This window comes from Mustela nivalis (assembly GCF_964662115.1).
Source record: "Mustela nivalis genome assembly, chromosome: 5".
Lineage (NCBI taxonomy): Eukaryota > Metazoa > Chordata > Mammalia > Carnivora > Mustelidae > Mustela > Mustela nivalis.
Genome location: NC_139024.1, coordinates 146,498,305 through 146,518,082, shown reverse-complemented (window position 1 = coordinate 146,518,082; position 19,778 = coordinate 146,498,305). Strand labels below are relative to the sequence as shown.

The following is a 19,778-nucleotide window of genomic DNA, read 5'->3' as shown; positions in this document are numbered from 1 at the left end:
TTCCCGCTAGATCCGTCCTTCGGGCCTTCAGTGCAGGGAGGGCAGCTGGGGGCCCCGTGGGCCACGGAGGAGCCCGTGTCAGACAGGACTGGGCCGGGAGCGCACGTCCCCGCCTCGGCTCAGCGCGGGGGAGGAAGCCCTCTTGGGATACTCCGCTTCCTCCAGAATCCGGCCGCAGTCAGCTTGGGCTTTCATGTGTGGATACAAGGTCACGGGCACCAGCTGCCCCTCCTTTAGTAGGAGCCCACACACCTGGGCCTGGAGGAGGAGGAGCCATAACCCGAGGGACTCCTCTGGTCTTGTTCCTGGCATGAAGCTTCTAGCCCAGCACCTCGAGAGAGCGCGGCCCGGCCGGCTGTCACGCCATGTCCCGCAGCCCCCAGCAGCCCACGAGGGAGCGGGGAACGAGGTGTCACCGCCTCCACTCCCTGGCCGGGGGGTGGGGGGGTATCAGCCCTCGGCCCAGTTACTGGAAGGAAAGAAAGCTTGTTTCAGTCCCCCATCTTCCACAAGACAGACAAATATCCAAAAAACTTCATTTTTATTATTAAACCTTGTAGTACAAACCTGAAAAGTAAACAAAAAACTGGCAATAAACAACATGAAGTCCTCCCTCCCGCGGGAGGGGTGCAGAGCAGCGCTAATAAATTAAATGTCAAACTGTAAGCCATAGGCAGAAGTTTACTGTCAAAAAGAGGGAAAGTACACAGCAAGGCCATAAAAACCGGACAACCACATTGGAAAACACTTGACTCTGTTTATGTAATTGTTAAATATTCCAAAAACAGTTCAGTCTTCCGCAACAACAACCGACAAAGTATCACAGGACGCTCCGGACAGTCCCACCGGCCAAGCTCAGTGCAGCGGGGGCAGCTGCGGGCTCGCTGGATCCAATCACGAAACAAAGAACAGCTTGTGAAAACAGTTCCCTTTTTTATTCCACACATACTGTACACACAACCGGAGAAGGGCAACAGCTACTCCATTATTATTTTGTTGTTGTTGTTCAGTGATGTAAGCAGCACTTATAAATGTTACAAGAAAAACCCTGTAAGCATCCAATCCACCCGATGAAGAAACGGAAACGTAAGGCTTTTCTTCATCTTGTCTTCGCGCCCTCCCCACCCCCCACCGAGAAAAAGGCTCAAGTATTTAAAACAATTTACAGGCGTATGTACAAAAGGGTTGGGGTTCTTTTTTTTTTTCTTTTTTTCTTTTTGTTACAACATGGAGAGAAAAAATAGACAAGGTGAGCGCAAATGCATTTTCACATTCAAACAGAACTGCAGACCTCCTAGTGGCTCTAAGTGTGACCGTCAACGAACCGAACCGAAGGAAAGATTAATGCTGACGTGGGAAGGTGGGACCAGGCGGTGAGATGGAGACGGAATGTGAGAGAGATTGCACATCTAGGACAAAGAAGCACTTCACGGCTTCGCTCACTTTTTTTTTCTTTTTTCTTTTTTTTTTCCTTAAGGATGCTATTGAAGGGTTTTTGATAAAGTAGCCAACAGCACCAAAAAATAACAGAATGGATTTCCTAATGAAATCAGGCACAGGTGTCCCTCCCGTGACCCTCCAAGGCAGGCAGTCGTCTTCCCTCCTCTCCTCCTCCACAAACAGATGCATAGTGATGTGCTGGTAAAGAGAACCTCGGCGCGCCTCTTCCGCGTTTGCCTCGGGTTAGGAAACTACGTCCGCCTCCAGCTGCCATGACCGCCCCAAGACACAAAATGGGGGTTCTCCGGTTTTAAAAATTACAAACTCGTTTTGCACATGACAGAAGAAAAAGACAGCCAAAGTAAAGCCATTTCTTTTCAAGTTTTGTGTGTGTGTGTGTGTGTGTGTGTGTGTGTGTCTCCTATCCCTTTTCCTCTCTAGAAAAATCTGCTCACATGACTGATAGTTTTAAAATTTGTTCTCCAAACTTCACCCTCTTCAAAATGGGTTAAAAAGCCTTTTTTCCCCAAGTTACCGAAGAAAACAACAAAACAAAACAAAACCAAAAAACAAAAAAACAAAAAACGAAAAGGCTTTTTCAGCCACAGGGGCGATACAAATTAATACAGCCCCTCAAGGGTTTTTAAAACAGTGAATATACGGCAGTTTCAAAAATCTAACTGCAGTATCTAGGTATTCTAAGTACAAAAAAAAGTTCAACAGTTTAATGCTAAAACAAAATTAGTTCTCTAAAACCAGAAGAAAATCTTCTTTAGAGCTAGTGCAAAGACAGCTTGTATCCTACAGCAAGTACTCCAAACTAGAATATAATAATTACAAAAAAATATATATCAATCGACACGGGTGTTGGCATCTTCACGACGAGCTCGAAGCACTTTTGGATGAACTGGAGGATGAAAGCCGGGATGGCGGCACGTCCACGGTCGCTCTCTTGCGGGGCCCTCTTTTTGGTGTAGGTTTGCTGAGACAGTTCTCAATGCTGCCGTTCTTACCAGACACTTTGCCACAGATCTGATTGACCAGACTGATGATCTGTTCCTGTTTCGGGTCGAAAGGGAGAGAGAATTAAGAAACCAGAAGAGCACTGGCCCAGAGCCACCCAGGGACGCTTAGCACAGAGTCGCCATCACGCGGGCCGGCAGAGCCCTTCCAGGCAGCCGTGGCCTGAGACCCAGTGAGAACAAGGCTCCAGGAGAGTGAGGCCCCTCCCTGGCAGCTGGAGTAGAAGGCTTCCCTGGCCACAGCCAGGAGGGGGACAGCTGCCTTGCAGAGGGGTCGACAGGCAGCCGAGGTATGGCTGCGAGAGCCGACAGTAGGGCGCTGAGCCCGGCTCTGCCTGCACTGGGCATCTGGGAGGAAGCCCCGGGGCTGGGGGTCTGTCTACTTGCTGCCACACGGTGACAAGTGCCTGAAACTGTTGGCTCCGGCCATGACACGCGAGCCTCCCTTCACCAAGGCGTGCACACACACGCACCTGTCTGCTTGTAAATGTGCAGTACTCCCTCCTCGGCGAGGGGGAGCCTGTTCACTCCGCCGCTGACATCAGGAACATGTGGGTGACAGCCACACGACTGACCCATCCAGTTTTACAGAGACTGTGGGCCAAAATATGAGAACGGCATGCGGCCTGACCTTCGTGTCAAAAGGACCTGCTCTGGACCAGGGAAGGAGGGAACCGTATGGACACCCGGACGAGAGAGGCCCTTCCTTTATGCAAAGGCCTGGGGGTCAGCGAGTCCCAGGCTGGCCTGGCCCTCCGCACCAGGAGGCAGGCTCTCATCACAGGGGTGGAAGGTGTTACAGGTGAAGTGAAAACTGTCTGAAAAGAAAGGGAAAAGCACCCTGGAAGGAGCAAGGCCGCCCACTTAATGAAAGGGCCCTCTCCGGCCGTTCTTTAAACCATTTACAGCAAACCTAATCGAGGGTGAATAGAGGAACTTCTTTAAAACCTGGTTCCAAGCGGCCGAAGCTGCCTGGGCAGCACGGGGCCGGGCAGCGCCCTCTCCGCATCAGCCTGTGCACCCGCAGACCGCTGCCAGGAAAGCCCGGCGGCCCCCCTCGGGCGGCCTGGACACAGCCTGGGGACCTGCAGTTGGCCTCACAAGCCACTTCTGAAACACAACCCAGAGTGAGCAACGCCCCAGGTAACCGCCCCCAACACGCACATTCAGTTCAACCTGTGAAGGAACAGGAAATCCTGAGAAGGAAAATTCAGATTTTCATTTACTGAGACCACCGACCAAGGAGGCGGCTTCAAATAACCGTTCTCACTCATCGAAACCAACGATGAAGCTTCAGAGGGACCCGACCCGTGACTCTCAGCCCAGTGGTCTGGTCACACACAACCCCTAGCTACACACAGGCCGGTGGCGGGGACGCCCCCGAGTGCCAGCGGCCGCGCGCTGCACGCCAGCCCGCTGCTGGCCCGGGCACAGAGCCCGGCACTCAGCGCCGAGGCGCAGCAGGGACAGCCAGGGGCCCACAAGACCCACATCTGGGTTCAGCTTTTCAGTCTCCCTTACCCAAAGGTTCTCCCCTCTGACCCACAGCCCGAGCCCTGAGGAGTCCCGCCTGCGGCTCGGAGCGGAGCTGCCGGCAGCCCGCAGGATACCGGGCCGGCGGCATGACAGGGGGTCCCGGGCAGATGGAGCCCCCCAGAGGAGGGGTCTGGGGGAGGAGGAGCCCTCTCTGGACACAGTGTGAGGGCCTGGCAGAAGGGCATGTGCTGCTCGGGACAGGTGACACAGCACCACTGCCACATGAAAGGGACTGTGGGTCTGTCACCATGGGGGCTGTGCCCTCTGAGGGGCGGCAGGGCGGAAGGACAGCCAAGGCTGCCAGGTGAGACACTAGGCACAGACCTGCCACCTGTGTGGGGACAAGCCCAGGATGGGGTGGCAAGCTCTCCCTGGGAGACGTTGCTCTCTGTGGCGGGCCTGACACGCTGTGGACACAACCGACCCAGAACTGGGGCTTCGGATGGTGTCCGCCCCTAAAGACGGGCAGCTGTCACAGAACCCGGAGAAGGACCACAGGGGACACAAAAGCATGGATCCTTGAACAAGGACAGAAGCACAGAAGCGACAAGAGCCAGCTGGACCTGGGATGCATCTGGAAGGTGGAAGCGGACTTGCGGAGTTTGGCCGCCTAAAGAAAACAGCTCGTGTTTCTGCAGAGGGCCCCTGGTGAGGACAAAGCTGGGTCCCAGCTTCGAGAGCTGGCCCCGGGGCTCGTGTGCCATGGCCTGCTGCCCGGCCCTGCTGGGAGGCGCCCCGGTTCTCACCTGGAAGTGGGATGGAAGATGCCAGCACGGTCTGTGGTGCCTCCTAGAGCCATGGAAGGCAGCCGAGCCCCCGGAGCACCCCCAGTGTCCCTGCGCCACCCACCTGGCCGTGGCTCAGGGCTGGCCGGCACATGCTCATTCCCGTGCAAGTAAACAGGTGCAGGGGGAGTCTCTGGGGGATGCAGAGCACCCCTGCCCTGCCCCGGGGACCGCACACTGTGGGGAAGGGGCACTGAGCCAGCAGAGGACAGGACTGCATCTAGCTGGGCCAGGGGAAGGGCTAATTCCCTCCTATGTCAGAGAGGAAGGCTGCTCTGGACCTGGCCCCTGAACCCCAGAATGGGACTCCTCCAAGAAAACAAAAACCAGAAAGACTTGGCTCTGTGGTCTCGGAGCTCCCGGGCTGCCAGCGCCACCACCAGCCCCCCAGGTTCCGTCTGTCTCGTCATGGATGTGCGCAGGTGGCCCACATTCCTCCCCTGTCCCCCGATCTGCGCCCCAGCCCCAGCCGCTGGGGATGGCACTGCCCCTTGTTTCCTGAGCCCGGCCCACCCGTGTGGCCAGCACCCACACTGCTTGTACATGGAGATGCTGTGCGGAGGCTGGGCTGGGCCCCCACGCAGGGCAGTGAGCACCGGGCTTGTGGCTGCAGAACTACTGTTACTGGGAACAGGAAAACCGGAATGGAATGAAGTTCATAAAAGTAAAGAAATCTGATTTTTAGTCCCTGGGATTCTCCACGTTAGTCTGGAGACGAGCCTACACTACTTTCCATCCCCCAGCCGGGCTGTGTGACGAGGGCCTAGCACCCCAGGAGAGCCACACAGCTGCCCTCCACACGGGCTGCCCCCAGCACGCACTGACCTCATCGTAGCGGTACATCAGCTTCAGCCCTCGGCAGGACTTCTGCTTCTCCACGTGGCGCAGGGCGCACTCCAGGCAGAACACCACGTTCTCGTTCTCCTGCACGACCTGCGGGAAGAGCGCCGGGCCTGAGGGGCGGAGCTCTACTGGGGACAGGGCCTGGAGACATTGCCACCTGACAGGGCCTGTCACTCAGGCTCGAGTTGGGGGAGGGGTGTCTGGGACTTGAAAATGTTGGGAAACAATGAAAAACCCAAACCAGGCACCTGCAGCAGCACTTGCAGCTGGGGAGCAAGCACATGACAGTCTCTGAGCCGCACCCACAGATGTGGAGGCCTCGTGTCCCCTCCAGCTTTCTGCCGCCCACAAGCCAGAGGAGACAGGAGGAGAATGTGAGGCCTGTTTCTAAGCGCTCAAGTTCCAGGGCGTTTGAGACCTCGTGTGCACAAACCATGGCGGGACGCGAGGTGGCAGACTAGGGCCAGAGCAGCTGTGAGGGACGCCCCCCAGATGTCCTCACGCTGCTCTTCCATGGCCCCATCAGTTCCGCTGGTTACTCAGAGGCTGCCCCCCCGAAACTCCAACCACCCAAATGGGCCCCTCCCGCCAGCATGCACAGGAGCCTCCAGGAGCTTTGGTCAAAGCGTGTGCCCGGGGCACCCAGGCCTGTGGATCCCCAGAGCAGGGGATCCCGATCCCAGAGGGACACCCAGTAGGTGTCGGGGTCCTCGCCCCTCCCCCGACCGCCAGTCCTGCCCTCCTGAGTGAAAAAAGGGAAAATGCTGCCTTAATACACGAGATGCAAGAGGCTGACCCCTTTTCACAAAGATGCAGGGCAAACAGCCAGCTGGTAAAGCAAGCCGTGAGGGAGGAACTAACACTTAGAGGAAGGAACCCCTCACCTTTTATTTTTTTTTTAAGATTTTATTTATTTGACAGAGATCACAAGCAGGCATAGAGGCAGAGAAAGAAGAGGAAGCAGGCTTCCCGCTGAGCAGAGCGCCCAATGTGGGGCTCGATCCCAGGACTCTGGGATCGTGACCTAAGCCGAAGGCAGAGGCTTTAAACCCCTGAGCCACCCAAGTGCCCCACCCCTCACCTTTTAAAGACACTCAGGCCAAGCACAGAAATAGACAAAAAACAGGAAATGATAAACAAAAACACAAAGCTTATGACTAATCCAAGCAATGAAAATTAAAAATAAAACCTCATTTTTTAGGTACAAATTAAACAGTCTCTCTGCTTTCTTAAAACACCAGGGCTGCTAAGGCACACCTAGTGACAGCTCTCAGGGCCGGGCCCGCCCGTCTGCAGACGGCCTGACACACCGACTGGAACCGGCCGGGCCCCACGTGGAGCTCGTGACAGCGCCATTCGGACTCGTGGGAAATAAGGGACTCGCTCCCCTGGGAGCGGCTCCAGCCAAGCGGAGAGGACACACACAGGGCTCCGTGGCTTTCACAAGTGACGCTCACGAAACAGTTTTAAGATCAGAGGAAATGCTGCTTTAAGAGAGCACAGCCCTAAATCTCCTCCTACCTTGGAGAAGACAGACCAAGCAGAAGAAAATACAGATCTTCCTTGACTTATAGATATCCTCAAGCTAAAAATGTGTAAAAATGTGTACCGCTGCTGACCTCCCTGACATCACCCCTCTGCCGGGCCTACCCCTCCTGTGCTCACGCGGGCATCCTCCTGCACAAGGCGCATTTGGTAACGAAGTGCTGACTATCTACCGTGTCTCAAAGGGTGTGCTGGACCGGAACACAGAGTGGCTGTCGGCACACAGCAGGGGGCAGAGGGGACAGGGGCTCAGAAATAAAAATGTCAGTCCGGATTTTACTGAATGTGTACCACTTTCAGACCATCGTAAAGCAGAAAAATCCGAATTCCAACTGTCTTCAGTTGGGATCCCCCTGTAGGGGAGATGGGATGTATGGGTGCCACGGACTCCAGGATGCCCCGTGTCCACAGGCTCCAGTCCTGACCCCCGTACTTCACGGGGCGCCTGTGAAGAGGCAACCCAGATAAGCGGCGGTCCCAGCGGGGGCCTCGTCCAATGACTGGCGTCCTCGCGAGAAGAGGTTAGCGGTCGGGCACACGGGGGCGGCTGTGTGAAGACCCAGGGAGCCAGGGGCCACACCCCAGGCTGCGACTCCCGCCCCAGAGCTGTGAGGAGGGGGGCCCTTGTCCACGCCCCCCCCCCCCCGTGTGGTGTTTGTCGCAGCGCCCCCTTCTGTCCACCTTCACACTCCACGGGGAGCAGCCGGGAGGGGCCCCTTCCCTGCAGGGCACTGTAGGCCCTGGGGCTGGGGGACACTCTGGCGAGGGGAGGGGCACTTCCCACCTACACCGCGCTCTCGGGAGGCAGCAGCCCCACCAGCAGGGACAAGGAACAGGGCCGCCGTGCGTGCGTGCTTGCGGCCGCCCAGGGGAGACACGCGGAACACGAGCAGAGCTGCGCTCCTCAGAACCACGTTTTCACCACAGACGGAGTTAGGAGTCTTCGGGCTGCAGCCCGACAAGGCCGGAGCCGAGGACAGACGAGCCCACGGCCCCCACGGAGCAGCAGCGGGGGCGGAGTGGGCAGGGCGAGGACAGGGCCCCTGACGCGCAGCCCCCGCAGACACCCGCAGGCCTGAGCCCCCCGCGCCCACGCCAGGCGCCCCCCCCAGCTCACCATGGACAGGTAGCACAGGTGCTGGCAGACCTGACACCTCCTCTCCGACGTCTCCAACTGCAGCCACTTTCGAGGCTTTTTCTTGCCATCCGCCATGGCGCCGTTGCCGTCGTGGCTGCCGTAGCGGGCGGACGAGTGGAGGCCGGCCTCGAACAGCTGCCGCCGCTGCCGCAGCTCCGTATCCCTGCGCGCACAGAGCGGGGCCGGGTCGTCAGCGCGCCGCCGGGGCCACGCCGCACCTGCCGCAGGCCTCGGCCACGGCTGCTTCCGGACTCCGCAGACAGCAGCCAGGCGAGGGCGGCGGGCCAGACAGCAGCCAGGCGAGGGCGGCGGGCCAGACCCCTGCCAGGACGGCCGCAGGTGCGCGGGGACGCAGGGAAGCGGGGACACAGGGACACAGGGACACAGGGCAGGGCCCGCCCTCACGCCTTCCCCCAGGAGACCATGCTCCCCCCACAGCGCTCCCGCCCATGCCGACCCCAAACATCACGCCTCGGGAGGAAGAGCAGAGAGAACCCACCCTGCACCCAAAACCTCCACCCGTGGGCCGAGCGGGCAGCAGCCCCCAGCCAGAGAGGGGGCCGGGCCCCAGGGGCTCCCGGAAGCCAGACCCCGGCTTACCTGAGCTCATCCAGAAGGGCGGAGATGGTACTGAGAGTGGGGCCGTTTTCCTTTTTCGCTTCCGCTTGTGCAATCTGGTAGAGTAACTTCTCCATGGAGAATGGCTTAGCTATATGGCGACGCTTCATTTCCTGCAAGAGGCCACACAGCCTGTCAGGGGAGACGGGCAGTACCAGGCTATGGAAAGTCTCAAACTCTGAATTCCCAAAGTCTCTGGAAATCCTACAACAGTCCTGCCGCCTGCCCAGAACAGTAGCAGCAGAGGGCAGGAAAAGTCCTTGCTCCAGCCACCGGCCGCAAGGCAGGGGCCGCAGCTCAGACTTTCTACCCACTTTGAGATTTTACCTTAACGCCTTCTGTGCCCTCTTCCCAATACTGTATGTGCGTCAATCACAGAACTCAAAGTCTTTCACCATACACGCTCCCCTTTCCAAGTGAAGCCCCTCAGCTGCCGCTGAAGGCCTCAGAGGGATATTCCGCAATTCCACCCTCCCTCAGAGCAGACACGTGCAGGCAGAGACGCATGCGCTGCTGTGCACTCACGCACGGTCCACGTGAACCAACACAGCGGGGCGCGCAGGGGGCTCGCCCAGCCTCACCTTGGCCGTCTCGAAGCCCATACTTGTCCACTGGGTGGTGGCAAAGTGCACGGTCTCAGAGACGCTGTAGCCACAGCACACTTTGGACACAAAGGAGCCCGGGAAGCAGACGACGAACTGGCCACTCTGCTGCACGGTCCTGTGCACCTTGATCCCCTCTTTGCACAGCACCTCCGGGGAGATCTAGGGGAGACAGGTGGGGCTGAGGTGCCCTCCTGGGCTGCTGCCCCCCACTCAGGACCCACTGCACATGGAGCCCCCATCTGTGACAGCCCTGGCAGCCGGCCCCAGGGCTGCCCTGGGACACAGCCTCTCCCCCAGCAGGTGTGAACACGCATACCTGCTCTCCAGGTGGGGAATGAGGACTTAAGGGGCCTGTGTGCCAGGAGACAGATTATGTTTCATATTAAAGGTCGGCTTTCCCTTTAGGAAACACACATAACTCCTCAAAGAACAAAGTTCTAAATGGGTACTGGCCCGACAGTGACGCAGCCACCGTGAGTAACAGCCCTGTCCCATGTGGCTCGGCCCAGTGGGGAAAGGAGACATTTACACCACCAGGGGGCGACTGCATGGCCTCCGGAGCCTGGTGGACACAGTGGTACAGGCTAGGGGCCTTGGGCCCAGCACCCCTAGAGGGGCTGCTGCTCCCCTTCTCTGGGCTGCCCCCAGGGGGAGGTGGGCCTGGCCATGAGAGCACACAGAGGCAGAGATCACCAGAGGCCAGAGTTCAGGTGTCAGAACACAGCTCAAGGCTGAAGAGATTCCTAGGAATTACTGACCAGGGTCAGAAGCCTCCTGACCAGGAGCCCAGTCACCCCGGTGACCCGCAGGTGGGCACCACCAGACTGCCCAACACCAGCCCGGGGCCCTGCCTCCCTGAACACCTCATTCTCTGCTTGCAGCATGAGCAGGCCCTGAAACAGAGTCCACAGCCGCGGTGAATGTCAGCCTGGACTTCTGTCCCATCTGAGGAAAACACTTCCCTAGTTTGGGTTTCATAGAAGAGGGCATCCAGGCTTGGGCAGATCCCTGGGAGGTTGATACCTCAATGTCATCTTTGCCTCTGAGGGGCAGGTCAGCAAAGACAGTGACTCTATCCAACAACCCAAATCCCCACCGCTCCCAAACGCTGGCGGACGGGGGCGCCTTACCATGACGTTGCTTTCCAGCATCTGCAGCCCTGGGGTACCGTTGGCCTGCAGCAGGGTGTGGACCACATCCTCGAGCTTGTTCTCCTCCTCAGCAGGAATGCAATACCTGCAGTGTTTGGAGACACGGGCAGAGCAGAGCCTTGACAAGGACCCTCTGCCTGTGGAGCACGTGCGGGCCCCACCGTGCACCAGCCCCCTTAGGCAACAGAGCAAACATAGGCTTCAGGGTGTGGGAAGAGGGGTGTTCTCTGGGGACCAGCACCCCACTTCCCAGGGCCACACGGCGGCTTCTGCCTAGTGTGGCCAAACGGCAGCCACTCCTCTTATGCATAGCTGACCTACAGATGAGCCAAAAACCCTTCAAGCCCAAACCAGATGTTTAAAGCCCGCTATAAATCAGATCCAGACACACGTGCAAACCCCACTGGCCTCTGGTGTATGCTCTAAACCTGCAGAAGTCGCCATGGGACAAGGGGCCTGGCCCCCAGGCAGAGGAGGCCAAACCCCACCACTCTCCAAAGCCACTCAGGAAAGGAGTCTAGCCCGTCTGTGTGTGTGCCGCCTTGTGGCCAACGCTGCAAGGGACTCCACAGCGGTGTGATGTCCTGAACCTGAGACAAAGGCCCGGCCCCACAGAGGGCACCGTGTACCAGTGCCCAGCAAGCCCGGGACCTGGCCCGGCCAGCTTGGTGCCCAGGGGAGCAACACCATGAGGGCCGCATCAGGCAAGCCTTGCAGGTGGATGGGTGGGTGACCTGGCCGGGTCAAAGCCAAGGGCAGGGACAGTGCAGACTGTCCTGGCTGCAGCTGAGGAGCTGGCTGGGATGGCGAGGAGGAGAGAAGGCTGCAGATGTAGGCAGAACTTAACCGACCCGAGAATCTGGAACCTTACTGCATCATGGGGGAACAAGGGAGCTGTCACCAGTGTCCCTAGAGGGCCCACCAGGAACACACTCCCAGAGCAGTCTGACCAGGCCACGGGCCAACGAAAACCTTGACCTCCAGTAAAAATCAAAGCAGCGTAAACATCAGCAATCACTGCCCCCGCACCCCCCAACCACACAATCAGCTCCAAACCTGGCCCTTCGCCCAGGCCACCGGCCAGCCCTCAGCACTGGTTTCTGTGGGGAAATCCTCCACTTGGAGGCCAGATCCTGGTTCAGTACAGGGACAGCCAACCCCACGTTCATGTTCTCGACAAATGCTTAGGTTATTTCAATACCAGTCCATGTTCCTGATTTGTGCCTTGAACCCGGGGTTTCTAACCTAAATCACACGCTTTCAGAAAAACCGCACACCATGAAGTTCTCCGATCATGTCCCGGCCTCCTCTTACTACACACCAGTGGGGTTTCCAGGGCTAGGTCCTCCAAAGGCCCGCAGTCTGACACTTCCCCACCTCTCCCTCATGGTCAGGCCGCAGGCCTGGGTGGAGCCCCGTGCACGCCAGGCCTGACGCGGCCCCAGAAACTCAGCAGCAGGAACAGCAGGCCCGGTGCGGCCTGCACGCACGCGCTCCCAGTCTTCCAGGCCACTCGGCCTCGCCGGCCCGGCAGCCACTCACCGTCTCCCCATGGCACCCTGAGGACCCCTTCCCTCAGCAGGGAGGCCCCCACGGACGTCCCTCCCTCCCAGCATCCCTCAACATAAAGCACACTCGTGGGCATGCGGCCCGAGAGGGCGGGAGCCGTCACGAGGCTGCTGCAGTTCCAGGCTCCTCGGAAGGAGGACGCGAGAAGTAAGACGTTAATAAAGAGTGCCTCGTCACCCCATTAGAACAATAAAGGCAGTTTGCGGGGGGCAGTGGTGGATGTGCTGTTGCCAGCCTGTCGGACAAGACAGCCGATGGCCTGCAGTCATTTCCTATCTAGCACCGTGAAGGAAGTGTCGGGGAGCCAGCCGCAGGCCAGGCAACGGTCACAGGTGGGCCCCCCGGCAGAGGCCTGTCCCACAGCAGGACGAGGGAAACCCACTCTCTGCGGCACGTCGGCCGTGGAGACACTAAAAACAGCCTCACACAAGGCCCAGAGGGACCAGTTCACACCGGGCGGGGAAAGGCTGGGGACCAAGCTATGAGCTATGAGCAGTTAGGGCTCCCCTAACTGCTCTCACCCCTAACATGACACCACATCCTAGAAACCACCACCACCAAATACCGTCCTCGAAGAAAACCCGAGGGTCAGCGGACAGCAGACGGAAGGACGGGAACGGCCCACAAGCACGCGAGATGCTCAGCCCGGCTTGTGACCGGGCGCTTCAAACCTCCTGAAACCTCGCGCCCCGAGTGCTTCCAATCCCACGGCTGAGTGGGAGCAGTGAACCAACCCCCATGCAGATAAGCTCGCCGGGGCTAGCGGCTGCCTGCGGAGAGGGATGTCAGGAATGTTCCGGAATCCTCGCCCTCCCCGACGCATCCGGCCGCGGCACACTCACCAAATGCAGTCAGCACCAGTGTGTAAGTAGTCAATGTAGGGAAGGTGGTTTTGGTCTCGAGACCAGCATGAGGTAGAAAAGACCATGCCAATGTTTAGCCAGGGAATTGTCACTCCTGCGGAGGCAGAAAAAGGCATTATGGGGGGCAGCACCAGCGTCTCTGAGTCAGGGCAACGAGAAATCTCCGCCTTGTTCCCAAACCGGGAGAAAAAACAAAGAGAAAGGATTCAAAATGAGGAAACACCAGTTAGAAGGAACTTGAACCTTCCTGCTTGCTATAGAGAGGGAGCCAAAAAAGGAGACGCGATCACAAAACAGTAGTAACAGGGGTGCATGGGCGGCTCAGACAACCGGTTAGGCATCTGCCTTCAGCTCAGGTCATGACCCCACGGTCCTGGCTTCCTGCTCAGAGGGGAGTCCTCCTCTCCCTCTACTCCTCCCCCAGCTTGGGCTATTTCTCTCTCTCAAATAAATAAAATCTTTAAAAAAAAAAAATCAATCTGTGAGTTAAGTCGGGAAGCAAGAAGCCCCAAGGAGCAGGACCGTGATGACTGCTGTCAGGTAACCAGCAGCCACACACCGCGGCCACCTGAACCTCGGGACAGAGGGACAGCAGACATGCCAAGCTGGACCACTCACTGAGGCCTCCACCTCCAGCACCCACCTGCCCCAGCCAGTGTGGGAGGCCCCCACCCTTAGTGACCACAACCCCCAGAACACCTGCTGTCCTACTATCCTCATCCATCACTTAGGAGCCTGCAGGGGCCCTACAGCGTCAGGACGTTAGCTTTGAAAATACCAATTTCAAGATGAAAAGCTGGCCACTACGTGTCTGCCCAGCTTCCAGGTTCTATCATTTGGTTCACCTTTCCACATTTTTACTGACTTTAGCAGTCCTCTTCCTCCCTTTTCCAAAGACCAATGTTTCTAATACACACGCTCTGCACAGTAACCTGTCCCGTCTGGTCACGTGGGGCACCTGCTCCGCACGCTGCCAGAGGCCAAGGCCTGAGGACCCTAGAGACAGCGGTGACATCGGAGCGCCTGAGGGGAGCAGTTGGTTAAGTGTCTGATTCTTGGTTTCAGGTCAGGTCATTTCTCAGGGTTGTGGATCAAACCCCATGTCTGTGCTAGGCTCAGAGAACACTCGGGTTTCTCTCTCCCTCTCCCCATGCCCCCCACACTGCTCACTCTCTTAAGAACAACAAAGACAGCAGCCACGTCAGGCTTACCAGGCACAGCACCGAGGTGACGCAGGATGGACCCTGTGTTATTGGGAAGGACGGTGAGGTTCCATCCATGCCTGCGAGGAAAAACAGGGGGCTGTCACAGGTGGGCAAGGAAGAACACCATCTGGTCCCCAAAATGCAGACCACAGTGTCCCCCATTACCTTGAAAACGGTTCTGACTTCCCCACCGGGAACCCGCTGCCGTGCGTGTTGGTGTCCACCTTGCCGCAGTGCACAGCCACGTGGCAGTCCTTCTCTTCCACTAACCTCCAGTACTCTTGCTGCGGGGAGAGGAGAGGCCGGGTGAGCAGCCCCGCTGTGCACACGCCGCAGGGATGCCCACATGCCACAGAGGGGCCCGCCACATGACTGGCGCCGAAAGCCACAGGCAGAGCTCAGAGGAGGACAGCAAGGGTCAGATCCCCGCTGGGGCCTGTCCCACAGGACAAAGGATGGGCTCGAGCAGACTTTAGTATGCTGGGTTCCCAAGAGCAAAATGTGGAAGCAGCTGGAGTGCACGGCCGTCAAGGTGAAGGATCTTCTCACACAGGCCACAACCCCAGCTGACCTGAAGGCCTCGTGCCGAGGGAAATGAGCCAATGGCAAAAGGACAAATGCTATGGGATCCCATGTACAGGGAGGCACATGGCAGTGTCAGAGTCAGAGGGAAAACATGCAGGTGGCCGGGGACCAGGGGCCGGGAGGTCAGTGTTCAATGGGGAAGGAGATTCAGTTTGGGGAGATAAGAAATTCTGGAGATGGATGGTGGTGAGCGTTATATAACAACATCAATGCACTCAAAGTCACTCGACTGCATGCTCAGACATGGCAAAAATGGTGTTGGTATGCATTTTAACATAATTCATGAAGCCACTTAGAGGAGAGCTGGGGGAAAGCACTGGCAGACAGAAAGAACAGACGTCCTGCCACCCTCGGACCGACCGACATGGTCTCCAGCCTCGGCATCTCGATAGACGCACACCTCACCCCCCTCACTCCCCACCACCAGGGCCCAACCCCTCGGCAGGCCGTCAGCCGGCTGCAGGCAGCATCACCAGCAGGGGAGACGACAGCCAGTCGGGTTCGAACTAGGCCAATGAACTCAGGTCAGTGCCGGGGACATCACACCGCCAGCTTTAAGCACCTACCAGGTGATAGTAACGAGCCGTATCCAGCCAGTCGGGGGTGCAGGGGGGTCAGGAACAAGTTTTGCTAACAGGTCAGTGGTGCTCAATGTCCCTTAGGCAACTCCCCAACGCAGAAGCATTTTGGCATTTTGTTTTCAATTTTCATTCCGGAAGCAGAACATCACCTTCCCTGATCTTGGCCAAGTCAGTGTAGCTGGAACCCCATTTAGAGGAGGAAGCTGAGCCAGTAAGCATAGGGCATCACGGAATATGGCCTTCAGCTCAGGCAGGTGCTACCAGATCTATGACACCATATAATGCCTCCAAAGAGGGGACCAGCTGCAGAGGCCAAAAGCCCCCAGAATAAATCCCACACTTAAGTGTCTGCGTTCCTTAAGCATATCTCCTTGAAGGAGAGGACTGTAGCCGCAGCCTGTGTGGGGGGATGGGCCCTGCTGCCCTGTGGGAGGAAGGGGACCCGCCACGGAGTTGATGACCACCAGCCAAGAAGGCTTGGCCCTCTCTGTAGGATCCAGAAGCCACATAGGCTCAGGCCGGAGGTCTGGATTTTCGCAGACCCTCCCCCTCCCACTGAGATACCATGTTTAGTGCTAAACACCGAAGACAACGCAGGATGTTCAGAGAGCAGGAATAATCTGAGCAGGAGACAGAAGGAGCTGTGTGTCCTTCGTGCCATGCGCAGTAGAAACCCTGCACCCTCGCAGGCTCCCACAGGGACCTGTGCTGGACAGCAGAGGCCTCTCTCTCCAGCTCAACCATTCACCCCAGAGGCTCCCAACCCCAGTCTTTGCACATCTCTCCCAAAGATGCCACAAGTGCTCCGGAAGCAGCGGTGACACAGCCCCATGTGTCCCAGATTCAGGGCCCAGTGGACGTCATGGGTGACAGGAGGTGGCTTCGGTGGGGCCAGAGCTGAGGGACGGGCAGGGCGTCAAGCCAGTGTGGCATTCAAAGGCATCACCCACGTTACAGAGCTGGGGCGGCCAGTGCCCAGTGGCAGGGACCTAACACCTAAGGGAAGGACAACACAGAGTTTCCTAATTGGGAAGCCCGAGCAGTGGGGCAGCAGCCCCCACTCTGGGCTGTCGTGGGGCCACGTGGCTCCACACAGCCACAGCATGGGGACTGGCCGTCCTGCTCCAACCTAGCCCGTCCAGGAAGCAGGGCCCCTCGTGGCCAGCACAGGCATACCCAGAGAGCGGGCATACACTGGGCTCGATGACAGAGGAGGACACGGTCTGAGCCCCGTCCACCCGCGGCAGCCCCAGCCCAGCCACAGGAGCCTGGCGTCCTCCCCTGACAGGCCCGACGGCTAGGCAGGGCCCGCCTCCACCGGCAGCGGGCCGTGCGCACCGGGCAGCGGGACCCCAGCTGGGGGACGTAAACAAACAGATCCAGTCCCCGTCCTGCCGTGGCGGCTCACCCAGAAACTCCCCCTAATTGGTCTGGGCACAGAAGTGCTCCCTGTCTTTCCAACCTCACACGAACTCAAAGACCGGAGTTGGCAGAAGCACAAAAATGGCAATCTGCCAATCCCATTAGACAAAAAATAGAGGAGAAAACGCACAACTGTGGTTTCCAGGGATTCCAAACATTCTCTTGCATAACAGACACCCAGAGGACAGGGTGAGGAGCGGCCACCGAGCAGGGGACCGGACGCGCCTGGAGCTCGCCCCGACTGGGAGTCTCATGGCCCCGGGCAGGGCGGAGTCAGGGAGAAGCCTGGCAGGTGTGCCCCTTCCCTACACGTCCTCTGTCTCAGAGTGAGGGGAGAGACTCAGGTGCAGCCTGCCTGGACCCGGCAGCAGACCCTGATGACAGCCCTTGGGGCCCCTCCATCCGTCAGCAGCGGGAGGCCTGGGGACCGGGTGTGCCCCCCCCCCCCGCAACTCACCTCGATTTCAGCAGGGGCGGGCTCCTTGCTGAAGCACATGTTCATGATATTTCTTGCTGTTCGATAAAAAGTCGTTAAAGAAACGGATCTTCCCTGAAAAAAAAAACAAAAACGAGCGTAAAACATAAGAAACTTAGCTAATCAGGTCATGATCTCAAGGTTCTGGGATCGAGCCCTGCGTTAGGCTCTCTTCTCAGCGGGGAGCCTGCTTCCCCCACCCCGCCCCGACCCAGCTCTGCCTGCCTCTCTGCCTACTTGTGATCTCTGTCAAATAAATATATAGAATCTTTTAAAAAACAAGAAAAAAGAAAGTTGGCCGAACCCCCACCCTGAACGAGGCCGCACTGCATCCCAGGGCCTCCCGGTGTGCCGGGGCCGCTCCCATCCCAAGCTGATGTGAGCAGAGAGGGCAGAAACCCTGTGGCGACTGAAGGGGACGAAGGACCTGGCACCCTCACCACGCCAGCAGCGGGCAGACCCCTGAGCCAGCAGAAACGGGGGCTGCGCACCAGGCGGCCTCAGACAGGCGCCCACGTGACGCACAGGAGCACAGTTCGCTTTATGGGGAAGCAGGTACATGGGAAGGGGCCAGAAGGCCTCAGTTTACCCCACCTGAGGGGGCAGAGAGGAGACTGGCGGCATCCAGACGGGTTGGGCCTGGGAGAACTGTGGGGCATCCCCTGGCCCCCGTCAGGGAGGTGAGACGGCAGAATCACTCGGGTGGTTCTCTGCCACGGAAGCCACCGAGTGGAAAAGCAGCCAGTGCCGCCGGACACCTGGCCCCTGCCCTCGACCCAGAACGGGCACGAGGACATGCTAGCTGCCGTCTCAGTCTGTGAGTCCCACCCCAGACCCCGCGCCCGCTGACCGCAGAGCGGAGGCGTCATCTCACAGAGGCCCACCCCGTGAGAGTCGTGCTCTGCTTGCCGCTTGACCGCAGGGGTGCTCTTTGGAGCACCGACTGTATACCAGGCCTGGTTCTGGGGGCCAGAGACAGAGCAGTGCTCACATGGACAAGGTCTCCAGTCTCTGGGGCACAGCTCTGGGGAGGCTGGCGAGGGCTGTGAGGAGTCAGGGGGCCGGAAGCCAACCGACAGAGTGGCAGGAGAGGGCGGCTTCTACCTGAGGTGGGCGGGGAAGGCTCCCCGCACGACTGGGCACTGGAGCACTCACACAGAGAGACAGGTTTAGAATGGGTGGCAGATCCTTCCTGCCTTCAGAGGGACAATCAAAGCCGTCAGCACTGAAGTTCCGGCATCTGCTTCTGCTTTCCAGCATCGGGGTTCTGCCCAAAGAAAGTCCTTCCCTAAAATCCCAAACTGGTCTAGATACACTGTTCCCAACAAGGTAAGATCCTAACTACCAAGTGGGGCGTGATTTTACATCAACTAAAAAGCAGAGTGCCTGTGTTCGCGATCACACCTGCACGCAAGGTCAACACCCGCAGGGCCTGAAGGGGCTCCAGAACCAGGGACTCCTCTGTAGCTCATGCGGGCGCGCCCATGGCTGCCAGTGACGTCACCACGGCCAGGCCACCACCGGACATTGGTGATGAACCCCAATATTATCAATGACAGGGCACGTTTCCAAAAAAACTATCAGGCTTGCCTCATTCTCACTGAACTGTCCTTCTTAAATAAAAAGTAACAAATAAAAAACTTTTCATTTCTCAGACTGGCCATTCCGTCCCTGGACTTAGCCGCATTAAATGAGAAGAGCTTCTCATGCACACAGCCAGGAAACATCCAGAAAGTGCTCCTGAGTTTGTTCCAGCCCCCTCTCCTCCCTCATCATGAAATATTTAACTTTCACAGAGACTGCTGGCAGCCACTCCCCACCCCCAGGGTCCCTGAGGGGAAGCACCAGGGACTGGCAACTCGGAACCAGAGCAAAGGAGACAGAGTCCTGCTGGGTCTAGCAGGAGAAGTTTGGTGGAGTCCAGCACGGTTTGTCCCTCCACAGGAGCGGAGGACAAAAGCTGAGAAAGAAATGGCCGAAGGCAGCCAGAGCCATGACTTTCCATGCACTCTGAACCCACAGGTGAGTCAGCCTTCCCAGGCTTCCATACGGGAACCAGGCACTGGAAGACCCCCTCAATGCCACCCCCAGGGAGGGACAGGCCAGGGCCCGCTTTCAGGCCATGACAAGGACCTGAGCAGTGACAGGAGAGTGACGGAGGCTAACCCAAGGCAGGTTTGTCAGCTCAGCAGAAAACCATCACTCTGTATGTGGCTGCCAGGCTCGGGGCTGGTGGCTCGCTGGGCGAGGGTCTTCTCTAAGGACGCTTCCCTCCCAGGAAGTCCACGCCGGGGTCCCTGGGGCAATTCAGCAGAGATCTCTGGTGAAGGTCACAGCTGGACCAGGTGTCCCGCTCACCCTGGCAGGCAGGTGGCCATGGGAGGGTCACAGGACT

General features: G+C 58.3%; 1 protein-coding gene across 18 annotated transcripts in view; it reads right to left on the bottom strand.

Annotated features, from left to right (window-relative positions):
* Positions 1 to 524: 524 nt before the first annotated feature.
* JARID2 (jumonji and AT-rich interaction domain containing 2) overlaps positions 525 to 19,778 on the bottom strand; it is a 256,732-nt gene continuing 237,478 nt past the window's right edge. For all 18 annotated transcript variants that reach the window (XM_082731806.1, XM_082731818.1, XM_082731807.1 and 15 more), the window contains 10 exons: positions 17,366 to 17,458; positions 14,486 to 14,604; positions 14,327 to 14,397; positions 13,095 to 13,209; positions 10,663 to 10,768; positions 9,509 to 9,691; positions 8,910 to 9,040; positions 8,289 to 8,472; positions 5,609 to 5,716; positions 525 to 2,499 (listed from right to left, as the gene is read on the bottom strand). In XM_082731806.1, coding sequence (XP_082587932.1) covers positions 2,317 to 2,499; positions 5,609 to 5,716; positions 8,289 to 8,472; positions 8,910 to 9,040; positions 9,509 to 9,691; positions 10,663 to 10,768; positions 13,095 to 13,209; positions 14,327 to 14,397; positions 14,486 to 14,604; positions 17,366 to 17,458 — 1,293 coding nt within the window. In that variant the 3' untranslated portion in view covers positions 525 to 2,316. The remainder of the gene's footprint in view (positions 2,500 to 5,608; positions 5,717 to 8,288; positions 8,473 to 8,909; positions 9,041 to 9,508; positions 9,692 to 10,662; positions 10,769 to 13,094; positions 13,210 to 14,326; positions 14,398 to 14,485; positions 14,605 to 17,365; positions 17,459 to 19,778) is intronic.